The sequence below is a fragment of the Dendrobates tinctorius genome, unplaced genomic scaffold (genome assembly GCF_039654945.1).
Source record: "Dendrobates tinctorius isolate UK_male_01 unplaced genomic scaffold, ASM3965494v1 ptg000115l, whole genome shotgun sequence".
Lineage (NCBI taxonomy): Eukaryota > Metazoa > Chordata > Amphibia > Anura > Dendrobatidae > Dendrobates > Dendrobates tinctorius.
The window spans coordinates 23,874,370-23,890,230 of record NW_027361783.1 but is presented as its reverse complement, the minus strand read 5'-3'; the positions used below and the strand labels follow the sequence as shown (position 1 = coordinate 23,890,230).

Here is a 15,861-nt window from a genome sequence, read left to right as displayed (position 1 = left end):
TGGAAGACAAATCTCCATCCCAGTCTCAGGTCTTTTGCAGACTCCAACAGGTTTTCTTCAAGAATGGTCCTGTATTTGGCTCCATCCATATTTCTCAACAATTTTAACCATCTTCCCTGTCCCTGCTGAAGAAAAGCAGGCCCAAACTATGATGCTGCCACCACCACCATGTTTGACAGTGGGGATGGTGTGTTCAGGGTGATGAGCTGTGTTGCCTTTACGCCAAACATATCGTTTGGCATTGTTGCCAAAAATTTCGATGTTGGTTTCATCTGACCAGAGCACCATCTTCCACGTTTGGTGTGTCTCTCAGGTGGCTTGTTACAAACTTTAAGCGACACTTTTTATGGATATCTTTGAGAAATGGCTTTCTTCTTGCCACGCTTCCATAAAGGCCAGATTTGTGCAGTGTACGACTGATTGTTGTCCTATGGACAGACTGTCCCACCTCAGCTGTAGATCTCTGCAGTTCATCCAGAGTGATCATGGGCCTCTTGGCTGCATCTCTCATCAGTCTTCTTGTTTGAGATGAAAGTTTAGAGGGTCTTGGTAGATTTGCAGTGGAATGATACTTCTACCATTTCAATATGATCGCTTGCACAGTGCTCCTTGGGATGTTTAAAGTTTTGGAAATCATTTTGTATCCAAATCCAGCTTTAAACTTCTCCACAACAGTATCACGGACCTGCCTGTTGTGTTCCTTGGTCTTCATGATGCTCTCTGTGCTTCAAACAGAACCCTGAGACTATAACAGAGCAGGTGCATTTATACGGAGACTTGATTATACACAGGTCGATTATATTTATCATCATTAGTTATTTAGGACAACATTGGATCATTCAGAGATCCACAATGCACTTCTGCAGTGAGTTTGCTGCACTGAAAGTAAAGGGGCCAAATAATATTGCACGCCCCACTTTTCAGTTTTTGAATTTCCACAAAAATTTAAAATAACCAATAAATTTCGTTCAACTTCACAATTGTGTTCCACTTGTTGTTGATTCTTCAACAAAAATTTACATTTGGTAACTTTAGGTTTGTAGCATGATATGTGGGAAAAGGTTGAAAAGTACTTTTGCAACATACTATTTTTTTTTTTCTTTTATGTTTTTTTCCCTCTATTTTCAAAAGACTTAGATCCCATCATGATATGTCTGACATCTGCAAGACTCATTTATCTACATTCACAGACGAATGATCTTCAAATATGAGGAAACATTTGACGTTTATGAGGACTTTGCTCTGGCATCAGATCTCACTCCATTTGCACATATTTTACTGCAAAAATATCAAAGCCCCATTTAGGCTGTGTGCCCACGATGCGATTTTTAAGCGTTTTTGCCGTGATTTTCGGAGCAAAAACGTTTAAAAAAAACTCGTACAGAACGCCCCCCATGCATTCCTATGGCATTCCGCACATGCTGTGCTAATGCTGCGCTTTTTTAAGCGGTGGAAATCGCATTGTGGAAAAAAAACGCAGCATGCTCATTCTTTTTTGCGGAATCGCAAAGAATTGCCATGATTCCGCACCCATAGGAATGCATGAGAACCGCTTACTTCCCGCATGTGGCTATGCCCACCATGCGCGAAGTTAAGCGTCTCATGTGCGGTTGGTACCCACGGTGTGGAGGAGAGGAGACTGTCCTCCAGGCCCTGGGTACCATACCCCTGTAAAAAATAAATACATAAATAAATCAGGGTATATTTACCTTCCGGTGTCACGCGCAGCCTTCCCGGGCCTCAGCGTTCCCAGTAATGCCTTGTGGCAAGGTCCTGTGATGACGTAGTATCGCGTTACTCTAGCGGTCTCTTGAGATCGCAAAGGCAACGCATCGCTGGGAACAGGAGCATCGCAGAGGCTGCGCGGGACGTCTGAAGGTAAATATACCCCGATTTTTTATTTTTTTAGCATTTTTAACATTCTTTTACTACTGATGCCGCATAGGCGGCCTCAATAGTAAAAAGCTGCTCACACTTGTCAAACACTATGTTTGATGAGTGTGACCAACCTGTCAATCACTTTCCAAGCGATGCTTCAAATCGCTTGGAAAGTGCTTGAATATCGCACGCGAAAATCGCGGCAAAACCGAACATAATCGCGGTAAAATCGCGTAGAAAAAAACGCGCGATTTCTGGGAAGGAGTCCGGTTTTGAGTGTCCGGATTAAAACGCAACATGGGCACATAGCCTTAAATTTAAATTGGAAATGGCCTGGGCCATGCGCTCAGTGATGCACATCTTCAGCTAGCAACTGCAGAGCAATGTCATAGTTGTGGTAGAGGAAAATGGTGATGACATCAGTTGCTCCCAGCCCAGTAGTGCCACTTTGGGGATGTTACACTGCCCCTCCTGCATCCGTCTGCACAATTCTAAAAATATAGAAACACATGGGAAAGCCAATAAACACGAGCTTACCATTATAGACTTTGTCCCCTCTATTACAGCCATGTACGAGAATCTTAGCTGACCTGGTGTCTGTATTAGGCCCATTCTGTAGCGCCTCATGTCCAGCAACACCTTTGTAATATCCACAGTAGAGGGATCCTTTCGTTTCTCAATCTAACAAGAACAAAAAAAAAAAGCATCCAACACATGTAAAAACACATTGGCAGGACAGCACAAAGTTACTTGACTTCTATTCATCATTTATCAGTAGAAACCTCAATATAACACGTGTCACCAACTGAATCTGTCAATAAAGAGTTTTAGCAAAATACACTTAAGAGAATCTGTTGACAGGATTTTACTACCCAATTTGAGAGCAGCATGATCTAGATGCAGAGTTCCTGGTTCCAGAGATATGTCACTTACTGGGCTGCTTTAACAACCCTGCTGGCATCACTGCATAGCCACCCATCCCCCGAACACAAACTTACTCACTGCTCCAGGTCAGCTGTGATTTCTGTCTGCTGCCTGCTCCGTGCCTCTTGTCTCCTGTCTGCTCTGAGCATGTTTCCTGACAGTGTACATAGGGGGGCGGCGCCAGGACACTCTGGTTCTTATGGAATCAGGGTGCACCTGTCTATTGTGTCCCTGACCAATTACCAAGAGCCCTCTAGTATTTAGGGAAGCTCCACCCAGTGGATCTTGCCTGTGCAATGTGTTAACTCAGTGTCTTGCTACTGAGCTGCCAGGTCTTGTTCTGTTTTTCGCCTTCTTTGGCGGCTTTACTCCTAGCTTTGCGTTGTACTTGTCTGTTGGCCCTCCAGGAGGCAGTATATCCTGGTCTCTGTGCTATTACTCCTAGCCTTGCTTTGTACCTGTGTATACTCTGGTCCCTATGTCCTTGGTCCTGTACCTTGTCTGAACTCTGTCCTACCTCTGTCTCCTTGTCGTTGGCTTCTTTCCCTGCTGTGTCTTTCCTTGTGTCCTCTGTTTGCTTGTGCCCCGCACTCTTGCGGCTCTGCCTGCTCTGTACTCGAGGCTCTGCCTGTGCTCCATACTCAAGCGGTTCTGCTTTGTTCTGGTTCTGTGGCTGCAGAACCTCTTACTGCTCTACAGCTCTTCTCCGCAGCCTTGCAGGTCTCCTCTTGTGTGAACAGGTCCCGACCTGTTCCTTCATACTCCATTTCTTCTTGCCTGTAACAGTACTTGCACTTGTGTGAAGAGGCCTCTACCTGTTCCTTCATACACCGTGCCCGCCTGCCCTGTGTCTCAGCCGTGCCACCGTATCCCCAAGTGGGATCAGCAGCCACAGTCAGACACCACCCTGAAGTGGCACCTGGCAGCTGCCTGCTGCACAACCCTGACCTCAGCATCAGAGGCTCCAGTGAAAATCAAGGCAGAAGTTTTAGTCACACCCCTTCCAGGGTAGTCTGGTTTGTGGCACAGTGGGGCCACAACCCCCTTGCTCACGCCCACCAGTCAGGGTGTGCGCGTGTCAGCTGCTTGCTGCAGTTATAATTAAAAACTGTTTTCCCTGCTGCAGATCTAGCATTTCTCTGAATGCTGAGCTCTGTATAACCCTGCCCCAACACCACTGATTGGCAGCTATCCACATATGCATAAGGTACACAGAAAGTGGCGCTATAGCTCATGAATATGGAGCACTACATGCAGCAGGTTTATTAATCGTCTAATAATCATTTTTTTCAGCAGGATATTATCAAAACTAGACTAAGCAGCTCAGTAATTGACACATTGCTGTAATTAGGGTCTCTGTCTCTACATTATGCTGCTCTCAGATTAGACAGCTAAAACCTGGTAACAGATACCCTTTAAATCCTATTAACATAATATGCCACCTTTAGACAAGGCAGCAGTGTATGTGCCAGTATAGATGGTGACTGCCAGTCACAAGTATAGCTTTGAGAGAGCCAAATATGGCTAGCCCATTCCTATATTATGGTCTAACAATAAAAAAAAAAGACAATAATACCTTACCAAGCTGTTTTTTTTGTTTATTTATATAGCACCATTGATTCCATGGTGCTGTACATAAGAAGGGGTTACATACAAATTACAGATATCACTTACAGTAAACAAACTAACAATGACAGACTGATACAGAGGGGAGAGAGGACCCTGCCCTTTCGGGCTTACATGCTACAGGATGGTGGGGAAGGAGACAGTAGTTTGGTGGGTTGCAGTAGTTCCGGTGTTGGTTGAGGCGATATCACTGGTAGTGGTGAGAGAGAAGGAGGTAGCGGGGTCATTAAAGGCTTTCTTGAAGAGGTGGGTTTTCAGGTTCCGTCTGAAGGATCCAAATGTGGCTGATAGTCGGACTTGTTGGGGCAAAGAATTCCAGAGAATAGGGGCTATTCGGGAGAAGTCTTGGAGGCGGTTGGGTGAGGAGCGAATAAGTGTGGAGGAGAGTAGAGGTCTTGGGAGGACCGGAGATTACGTGAGGGAAGGTATCGGGAGATTAGTTCAGAGACATATGGGGGAGACAGGTTATAGATGGCTCTGTAGGTCAGTATTAGTAATTTGAACTGGATACGCTGAGGGAATGGGAGCAAGTGAAGAGATTTGCAGAGGGTAGAAGCGGAGGAGTAGCGAGGAGAGAGATGAATTAGTCGGGCGGCAGAGTTAAGGATGGAATGGAGAGGTGCGAGGGTGTTAGCAGGGAGACCACAGAAAAGGATGTTGCAGTAGTCGAGGCGGGAGATGATGAGGGCATGCACAAGCATTTTAGTAGATTGAAGGTTAAGGAAAGGATTCTGGAAATATTTTTGAGCTGGAGGCAACAGGAGGTAGAAAGAGCTTGGATGTGCGGTTTGAAGGACAGGGCAGAGTCAAAGGTTACTCCGAGGCAGAAGACTTCCGGTACAGGGGAAAGTGTGATGTCATTAATTGTTATAGCTAGATCGGGTAAGGAAGATCTGTGAGATGGAGGAAAGATGAGGAGTTCAGATTTGTCTACATTGAGTTTGAGGAAGCGAGAGGAGAAGGAGGATATGGCTGATAGACACTCTGGGATTCTGGAGAGCAGAGAGGTGACGTCTGGGCCAGAGAGGTAGATCTGAGTGTCATCAGCATAAAGGTGGTAGTGGAATCCGTGGGACTTTATGAGTTGCCCCAGGCCAAGTGTATAGATTGAGAAGAGTAGGGGTCCTAAAACAGAGCCTTGGGGGACTCCAACAGAGAGAGGGTGGGATGAAGAGGTGGTGTGGGAGTGGGAGACGCTGAATGTGCGGTTGGAAAGGTATGAGGAGATCCAGGATAGGGCAAGGCCTTTGATGCTGAAGGAGGAGAGGATCTGTAGTAGGAGGCAGTGGTCAACTGTGTCAAATGCAGAGGACAGGTCTAGAAGCAGGAGTATAGTCCATTTGATTTGGCTGTAAGTAGGTCGCTAGTAATTTTGGTCAGGGCTGTCTCAGTGGAGCGATGGGGGCGGAAACCAGATTGTAGATTGTCAAAGAGCAAGTTAGATGACAGGTGAGAGGAAAGTTCAGTGTGGACGTGCTGTTCCAGGAGTTTGGAAGCGAATGGAAGCAATGATATTGGGTGATAGATGGACATAGCGGTTGGGTCGAGGGTTCGCTTTTTAAAGATAGGCGTGATTGATGATATGGTAACAGATTTGCTTAAATACAACCCCATAATAAAATGGCTAATACATAAGCTTGTTTCATCACATGACTCAAGTAATAGGAAGATGCCGTCCGTATCTGAATCAACCAAGGTACAGTAGTGCACAGTATCCCCAGCTGTGTGGGGCTCAGCCCATCTTGAAAAGCTAAATAAGGGCTCAAATTCAGTCCGAGCAGGTCATATCTGGGCAAAGCACTCATATACGTACATTGGTTTCAGCAGACGTTGGGGGTCTTAACAATTGGGCACACCAATCACTGGTTTCATGAAACCACAGGTAGTAGAGTACATGGTGTTCTAGCTATTGCAGAATCATTAAAAGAAGTCAGAAAAAAAAAAAAAAACCGACAGCAAAACTTATTGTCAAAGCCAGTTGTAAGAACTGCACCACATCTGTTAATGGATGGCTACATCACAATCGGTGAACAATGTGCTCCAGTTACGCCAGCCTGAAATAGAACTACACTAAGAAAATGGAGATGCATTAAAATCGAAAAACATACCAAAATAAGACAGGAGTCCACCAAGGAAAAGGTCCCTGAGCGTCCTATGCCTGCACTGCAATGTACAACAGAAGGCCCAAAATCAGGGCCAAGGGAACCAGAGTTGCGGACTTCAAATAAGAAGTCAAGGAATGAGCCAGGGGATTCCGGTACTCCAAAATCTGGCCACGTGGTGTAATGGAAATGGTAAATTTCTCTGGTCTCCGAAGTCTGAAGGAAAACAAAGCACATAACAATATGACGACAAGGTACGTGAGCCACTCTAACACACAGGAGTAAGTGTTCTACCTAGTATTACACACATAATGTAGAGCTTGATCTTACTTACATTGATATTTTGTAGCTGCAACACCCGAATTGTATAATTGGGCTTCACATCCTCAGATATTAGTTTGACACACAGCCCTGTTTCCTTAAAAAGAAGCACTTCTGCTTCTGGCGTAGGCCAATACTGTGCACATTTTACCTGATCCAACAGAAACAGAATATGAAATGGTCACTTTAAACATTTAGTAATAATCACTATGCCTTTTTAAAGCGTTATTCGACCGCATTTCAGAGCCAGTCTGGCAACTTGGAAACAGCAAAGTCCATGTCATTACTATATACACTGGGGCAAATAAGTATTTGTGTCAGGTACTCACTTTTCAGCACTTGGGATTGTGCCTGCAAGGGTTGATCTATCTCCTCTCGCTCAGTCCAGCATTCAACCTCTGTCCTATGCTGTAATGGGAGCATAAATCACACCCCGACAGACCAGACACTCCGCTTCATACAAGCTGCCACCACTCACCGAACACATGGGTGAGGAGTCCCAGAAATATTACTACTACTGTATGCCAATTACAAGGGTCACACACTCTAAGGCTATGGATTCTTCAGAGCATACAAGGTTCAAACTTGTTAAAAAGTTTTGAGCTTTAATAGAAAAGGTACAGTGCTTACAATAAAAAGATAAAAAAAATATGGAACTAAAAAGTGATATGCAAAACAGTTATAAAAACAAATTAGAGAAACTTACAGAAATATCTAAACCTTGCAGTCTGGTATCCTGCTCCATGAGGGGTGAAAATGAAATGGCTCACATCAGCTTTGCTGTCCCTCAGTCTTTGAACTTTGTGTATGGGCCTAATTTATAGGTTTAGCCTGCAGATCAGATTTCTAGACCAGTCTCTCGTGTTAATATTCTAATTCCTAGTTTGTGACTGGACCATGGCTACATTATTTTTTTCTACAGGTTATTGTCATAGCTTTTCTTTCCCCATAGTAAACAAATTGGCATGCTGCAAATAGGTCCCATTTACCAGCTGCCCTCAAGGCACCAGAAGTGTGAACTGTCCCAATTCTGTGTGTCAGGAAGGCACCCAGGGGCCGGAGACCCCGAGACCAGGAAAGCTGTATTTTCCCATGATAACATATGTCATGACCTTTGTGAAGAGATACAGCCTAGAACAGATGCTAATTTACTGCTGGTCATACATCTTACAAATACATATTTTCACTACAATTTAATACACTGCCGATTTTGCAAGTTTTTCCACCTAGAAAGAATGGAGAGGTCTGTAATTTTTATCGTAGGTAGGTACACTTCAATTGTGAATGACAAAGTAAAAATAAAAACCAGAAAAATCTCATTGTATGGTTTTCATATATTTCATGCAATAAGTTGTATATTGAGTATTTGATACAATAGAAATACATAACTTAATATTACTTCTTACAGAAACCTCTCTTTGCTATTAAACAGGTAAGACGATTCCTTAGTTCTTGACCAAGTTTGCACACACTGCTGCAGGGGATGCTGGGCAATATTGAGTGTCAGCTCCCTCCAAAGATTTCCTATTGGGTTCACGTCTGGCTAGGCCACTCCAGGACTTTGAAATGCTTCTTACAGAGCCACTCCTTAGTTGCGCTGGCTGTGTGTTTCAGGTCATAGTCATGCTGTAAGATCCAGCCACGACCCATCTTCAATGCTCTTACTAAGGGAAGGAGGTTGTCCGGCAAAATCTTGCAATTGCTCCATCCATCCTTCCTTCAATATGGTCCAGTCGTCCTGTCCCCTTTATAGAAAAGCATCCTCAAATTATGACGTTTCCCCCACCATGATTCACGGTTGGGATGGTGTTCTTGGGGTTGTACTCGTCCTTCCTCCAAACACGGCGAATAGAGTTGATACTTAGAAGTTGTATTTTGGTCCCATCTGACCACATGACCTCCTCCTATGCCCCCTTTGGATTATCCAGATGGTCATTGGCAAACTTCAAACGGACCTGGACATGTGCTGGCTTGAGCATGGGTACCTTGTGTGCCTGCAGGATTTTAATCCATAATGGCGTAGTGTGTTACCAACAGTAAGGTTTGAGACTTTGGTCTTAGATCTCTTCAAGTCATTGACCAGGTTCTCCTGTGTAGTTCTAGACCAATTTCCTGCTAGTTGTCTTGCCTTCTCATCAAGCTGCTTGCCAATTTTCCTTGTGCAGGTCTACAATTTTGTGCCTGGTGTCCTTAGACAGCTCTTTGGTCCTGGCCATGGAATGTGAGTGAGTGTGTGGATAGGTGTCTTTTATACAGGTAACGAGTGTAATTAATACAGGTAATGATTAAGAAGCCCTCCTACTCTGCAAAAGAAAAACTAACGGGTCTGTGAGAGGCAAGATTCTTGCTAGTTGGTAGGTGATCAAATACTTAATCTCATGCAATAAAATGCAATTTAATTATTTAAAAATCATACAATGTGATTTTCTGGATTTTATTGTTCGATTCTGTCTCTCACAGTTGAAGTGTACCTACGACAAAAATTACAGAACTTTCCATTTTTTGTAGGTGGGAATTTGTAAAATTAGTTTATCAAATACTTATTTTCCCTACTGCAGTTAAAGGGAATCTCACAAGATTTTTGCTACCTAATCTGACACTAACCATATTTTTCGGACTGTAAGATGCACTTTTATACCCAAAATTTTTTGGGGAAAATGGGGGTGCATCTTATAGTCAGAATATACTTACAAGTAGTGTGGTGGCAGGAGTCAGGCGATTCTGCAGCAGTCCTACGCTGCAGGTCGATCATCACATTCCCTTCCCAGGCTGATGCGATAGTATTCGGCAGTGCGCATTGGTGCGGGGGCTCCGCCGACATTTTTTGAAAGCCTGAAGCCCACACACTTCCATTGCTATAATGGGTGGCCTCTGGGAAAATGGCTGTCGGAAGTGGCGCATGCGCAGATTGAGATCTTGGCACAGAGATCTCAATCTGTGCATGCGCTGACCCGGCAGCCGTTTTCCCAGAGGCCACTGCATCCCAGCAGTGGGGATGTGCGGGGCTCCGGGCTTTCACAAAATGTCTGCGGAGCCTCACACCACTGAGCACCGACGAACCTGCCGCACCAGCCTAGGATGGGATTTTTCAGAGGTCACCGCTCCACAGTAATGGATGTGTGGGAGCTCTGGGCTTTCACAAAATGTTGGCGGAGCCCTGCACCACGAGCATTGCAGAACCTGCCACACCAGTCTGGGATGGAAGTCTTATCATCGCCGAACCACCCAACACCCCCTGTGACCACGCTACACCAGCGCTACCGATTTCCCCCGGTAAGCAGAATTCGGACTGTAAGACGGACCCCCATTTGACGTATTCATTTTTTCCCTATTTTGCTTCTTAAAATTTGGGGTGCGTCTTATAGTCCGAAAAATACGGTAACCGAAAACAAAATTGAACTGAAGTACAAGTTAGTATGCATGCAAAATATAAGAGCATGTTCACACTGGCCATTAAAACAGACAAAACCTAAGATAGAGGCAAAATGAACACTTACCCTGTTGTAAGGAAATAAGTGAAAGCAATAGCACATATAAATAATATAGGGTACTTGGAAAACACTGTTTTTGATTAAAAGGAAAGGGGAGGGGAAAAAAAAAAAAAAGCATAAGCGCCATCCCACCAGCACCAAGATGTACCCAAATAGGGATGGTCTTAACTTCTAGTATGAAAACCTTACCACGTTTCCAATGTGTCCAAATTAAGTCAATGTGAGTAAAGAGAGAGCAGGGCCGGGTCCCAAATATGGACGCCCAGCAATGAGAGGCTATATAAATGTTATGTCCAGCTCAGAGAAAAAGAGGCAGCACCCTTATGTGAACAAAGTTTCAGATTTCTGCACTTAGTGGCGGTAAGGGTACAGAAACCACCAAGGTTACTTACCAGTAGCCGATTTTTCCGGAATCCATGACAGCACACCTGAGAGAGGGATCCGCCCTGCCAGGACAGGAACCTGCCGAAATATAAGGGGCGGTACCTCTCCCCTCTTCAGTTGGTTGTAGAGTATGAGAGGACTTCCCGGTTAGTCACATATTAATCCAACACCACATTGTAAAAACATCCAACTAACGTGTACACCCATACGGTGAAAAAGGGAATATATGGTTGCTGTCATGGGTTACGGAAAGTAACCTTGGTGGTTTTCCCTTCACCCATGACAGCACACTTGAGAGACTTTTGGAGAATTTGAAACACCTTAGTGAGGGACCACCGCTTGCAGAACCCTTCTACTAAAGGTTAAGTCAGCTGAGGAGGATAGATTCAACCTATAGCGCTTAAAGAATGTTGATGGTGAGGCCCAAGTAGCGGCCTTACAAATTTGGTCAATTGATACCTCGGCTTTCTCTGCCCAGGAGGTCGCCACGGCTCTGGTGGAATGAGCCTTGATGCCATTAGGAATCTGAGTACCACTAGCCGAGTATGCTATACAAATGGCTTCCCTAATCCATCTGGCAATGGTCCCCCTTTGACACTCCATAACCCTTCCTGGCCCCCTGAAAGGCTATAAATAAGGACTGGGACCTCCTCCATTGGCTAGTTTCAGACACATTCTAGTAAAGCCCTCTTCATGTCCAGATTATGGAATTTCTTTTCCCCCGGGTTTCTTGGTTTTTCACAAAAAGAGGGAAGGATAATTTCCTAACTCCGATGAAAATCTGACACTACTTTGGGTAGGTAAGCAGGGTCTGTCTTTAATACAATCCTATCCTGATATACCTGCATGTAAAGGTGGATTTATGGAGAGGGCCTGCAATCACTCACTCTACGAGCTGATGTAAGGGCTACTAATTTACCGTATTTTTCGATTTATAAGACGCACCAGATTCTAAGATGCACCCCCAAATTTGTTAAAGAAAAATAATTTTTTGTTAATGTTAAATGGGGGTCTGTCTTACAAATCATATACATGTCCTTCATCCTGGTATCCATTAAACCCCCATCCTGGCACAAGGCCCCCATATGCTGCTGGCGCACTGGAACATTGCCCCACTGTGCTGTTGGCACGCACATGGCCCCCCCATCCGATACTGGATATGCCCCCCTGTGCTGCCGGCACGCACATGGCCCCCCCTATCCCATCCTGGATATGCCCCCCCCCCCCGTGCTGCTGGCACGCACATGGCCCCCCCCTATTCCATCCTGGATATTCCCCCCCTGTGCTGCTGGCACGCACATGGCCCCCCCCTATCCCATCCTGGCTATGCCCCCCCTGTTCTGCTGGCACGCACATGCCCCCCTCACATTCCATCCCATCCTGAATATGCCCCCCTGTGCTGTTGGTATACACATGGCCCCCACATCCCATCCTGGATATGCCCCCCTGTGCTGCTGGAATGCACATGGCCCCCCCCATCCCATCCTGGATATGCCCCCCTGTGCTGCTGGCACACACATGGCCCCCCCATCCCATCCTGGATATGCCCCCCTGTGCTGCTGGCACGCACCTGGCCCCCACATCCCATCCTGGATATGCCCCATTGTGCTGCTGGCACGCACATGGTCCCCACATCCCATCCTGGATATGCCCCACTGTGCTGCTGGCAAGCACATGGCCCCCACATCCCATCCTGGATATACCACACTGTGCTGCTGGCACGCACATGGCCCCCACATCCCATCCTGGATATGCCCACTGTGCAGCTGGCACACACATGGCCCCCACATCCCATCCTGGATATTCTCACTGTGCAGCTGGCACACACATGGCCCCCACATCCCATCCTGGATATGCCCCACTGTGCTGCTGGCACGCACATGGCCCCCACATCCCATCCTGGATATACCACACTGTGCTGCTGGCACGCACATGGCCCCCACATCCCATCCTGGATATGCCCACTGTGCAGCTGGCACACACATGGCCCTCACATCCCATCCTGGTTATGCTCCCCTGTGCTGCTGGCAAGCACAATCCCCCCACCCCATCCTGGATATGCCCCCCTGTGCTGCTGGTACGCACATGCCCCCCGCATCCCATCCTGGATATGCCCCCTGTGCTGCTGGCACACACGATAAAATAACAGTTAACTCACCTTCCGATGATGGCTCCGTGCTCCCAGCTCCCCCACGGCTCTTCCTGTGTCTGTGCCGACATCCAGGAGCTGCTCATACAGGTATTTCATTGTAGCTGCAGGACCTTCCAGTTCTTGAACCGTAAGGGTATTTACAGCCAGACCCAATTGTAACCCCGATTGTAGAAATTCTAAGATGGGACCAATCGGAGGTTCTTGGTCTAACGGTTTCCCTAAGAATTGTAGGAATTTATTTCAAAGTTATGCCATAGATTTTAGTAGTTATGGGTTTTCTACATTTTAACAAGGTAAAAACTAGCCCCGGAGAGAATCCTTTACTACTCATCAGAAGTGACCTCTCAAATTCCACGCTGCAAGATAGAAACCATTCACTTACGCATTGAATATTGGACCCCGACTGAGAAGGTCTGAGATCTATGTCAGGATCCATGGCTCTGATAGTGGCATTATCCACAAAAGGGAAAGCCAAGGTCTTTTTGGCCAGAATGGGGCAATCAAAATTACTCTTGCCTGCTCCCTTCTGACTTTCCTCACTACCGTCGGAATCCGAGTCACTGGAGGGAATGCGTAGGCCATCTTGAAATCCCAAGGAATAAGCAAATAATCTTCCGCAAATGGAATTTCCCTTGAGTTTTACGAGAAAAACTTCTTTACTTGCCAGATACTCTTGTTGTCAAACAAATCTATTTCTGGTTTTCCCCACAGGTGTACTATTTGTTGAAAGACTCTGCGGTTTAAGGCCCATTCCCCCTGTTTTAGTTTGTTGCGACTCAGGAAATCTGCTTCAAAGTTTTCTGCCCTCTGTGTGTAGTGCCGTCAGGTACAGAAAATGTTGTTTGGCTGTGAGAAAAATACTGTTCGTTGCTTCCATCAGGGGCTGCGATCTTATCTCCCCCGTTGGTTGATGTATGCTACTGTGGCCTTGTTGTCTGACATAATACAGACATTGTGGCCTTGGAGGAGTGGAATAAAGTGTTCCAGGGATTTGCTCACTGCCCAAAGTTCTTTTAGGTTGGATGACGAACCTTGCTCCCGAAGAGTCTAGGACCCCTGGACTGCCTGGCACCTTAGGTGTGCCCCCCACCCTGAGGAACTTGCATCTGTCAGGATCACATCGCTTACTGGTGTTTCCCAAGGTATTCCCAATGTTAAATTTGTCCTGTTTGACCACCAAATGAGGGAGTTTCTGACCCCTAAGCAAAGTTCCACCTTTCCTTCTAAACACCCTCAGCCATTTTTGGGCTGTTAGGATCTCCCACTGAAGATGTCATGTGTGAAACTGGGCCCATCTGACTGCTGGGATAAAAGGATGTGCTATAGCTGCTGAGGTCAGGTTTACTATCTTTTCTATCTTGTCCTCGAAAAAACAGACCTGTACTTCGGAGTCCAGGATAAAGCCTAGGAAAGCCCTGTGTCAGGGGTTGCAATCTTGATTTTTTTGTATCTATAATCCACCATAATTCTTTCAGGGTTTTGGTAACTTGTCTCAGCTGCATAGTACAGTGGTTCTCAGAGTCTCCCACTTAATAGGGTACTATAATTGTGATCTGGAAGAAGCCTGTCATTTCTGCTATCACTTTGGTGAACACCATCGGGGCTACCGATAATCCAAAGGGAAGGGCTCTGAATCTAAGATGCTGGAGATTGCCTCGGATATATAGGCGAACTCTTAAATATATTTGATAGCCTGGATGGATGGGAATATGATAATAGGAATCCTTTAAATCGATTACCGCCATGAAACAATTGTGATGCAGGAGTTTTATGGCCGTAGTTACTGATGCCATCTTGAAGATATGATTGAGGCCTCTTATAATGGATATCCTCTATCCATTTTCTGATGGGGGTTATTATAAAAGTTGTTTTTGGCTGACGATAAAACTGTATCTTCAGGCCTTCCTTCACTATGTTTAGGATCCATGTGTTGGACGACAACGACAGCCTGCGCGCCCCCCCCCCCCGGGATTTTGGCGTCATTGTGGGTATTTTTTCATATGTAGTGGCGGACTCACCGAACATAAATCCAGAGTCTTTTTTTCTCCTATCATCCCATTTCCTTTTTTCTCCTGGGGGATGGCCCCCGCTGAATTTCTTCCTCCGAAAGTGTGGTCTTCTCTGATCCGATAGAAACCTGGGAAAGCCTTTCTTCATATCATTTGCCTTTTCTAGGATATCATCCAGATTCTTCCCAAACAGAAAGTGACCATCCCACGGCAAGGAACACAACTTGACCTTGGACTGTATATCACCTGGGCAGCACTAAAGCAATAAGGCGAGTCTTGCAGCGTTAGATAATCCAGCTGCTCTGGCTGTTACCCTCATGGAGTCAGCCGATGTGTCTGCCAAAAAGGTTGCCACTCCATGTAAAAGATGCAAATCAGACAGGATCTTATCCCTTGGCACCTTGGAAGCCATTTGCTCCTCAAGTTGCTGGAGTCAGATCATTAACCCTTTCGCGCCTGAGCCTGTTTTTGCCTTCGTGACCAGGCCAATTTTTTCAATTCTGACCAGTGTCACTTTATGAGGCCATAACTCTAGAACGCTTCAACGGATCCTGCTGATTCTGACATTGTTTTCTCATGACATATTGTACTTCAGGATAGTGGTAAAATTTCTTAGATATGAACTGCGCTTATATGAAAAAATAAATAAATAAAATCGAAATTTGGCAAAAATTTTGAAAATTTTGCAATTTTCAAACTTTTAATTTTTATGCCCTTAAATTAGAGAGTGATATCGCACAAAATAGTTAATAAATAACATTTCCCACATGTCTACTTTACATCTGCACAATTTTGGAAACATAATTTTTTTTTTTTTGGAAGTTATAAGGGTTAAAAGTTGACCAGCGATTTCTCATTTTTACAACAAAATTTACAACACCATTTTTTTTTAGGGACCACCTCACATTTGAAGTGAGTTTGGGGGGTCAATATGACAGAAAATACCCAAAAGTGACAGCATTCTAAAAACTGCA

The 15,861-nt window shown here is 45.4% G+C and overlaps 1 protein-coding gene across 2 annotated transcripts in view; it reads right to left on the bottom strand.

The window, feature by feature from the left end:
* Nucleotides 1-15,861, bottom strand: part of PTPN2 (protein tyrosine phosphatase non-receptor type 2) — a 109,350-nt gene that overhangs the window by 41,067 nt on the left and 52,422 nt on the right. For both annotated transcript variants that reach the window (XM_073590045.1, XM_073590046.1), the window contains exons 5-7: nucleotides 6,865-7,002; nucleotides 6,537-6,746; nucleotides 2,416-2,559 (exon numbers count right to left, since the gene is read on the bottom strand). In XM_073590045.1, coding sequence (XP_073446146.1) covers nucleotides 2,416-2,559; nucleotides 6,537-6,746; nucleotides 6,865-7,002 — 492 coding nt within the window. The remainder of the gene's footprint in view (nucleotides 1-2,415; nucleotides 2,560-6,536; nucleotides 6,747-6,864; nucleotides 7,003-15,861) is intronic.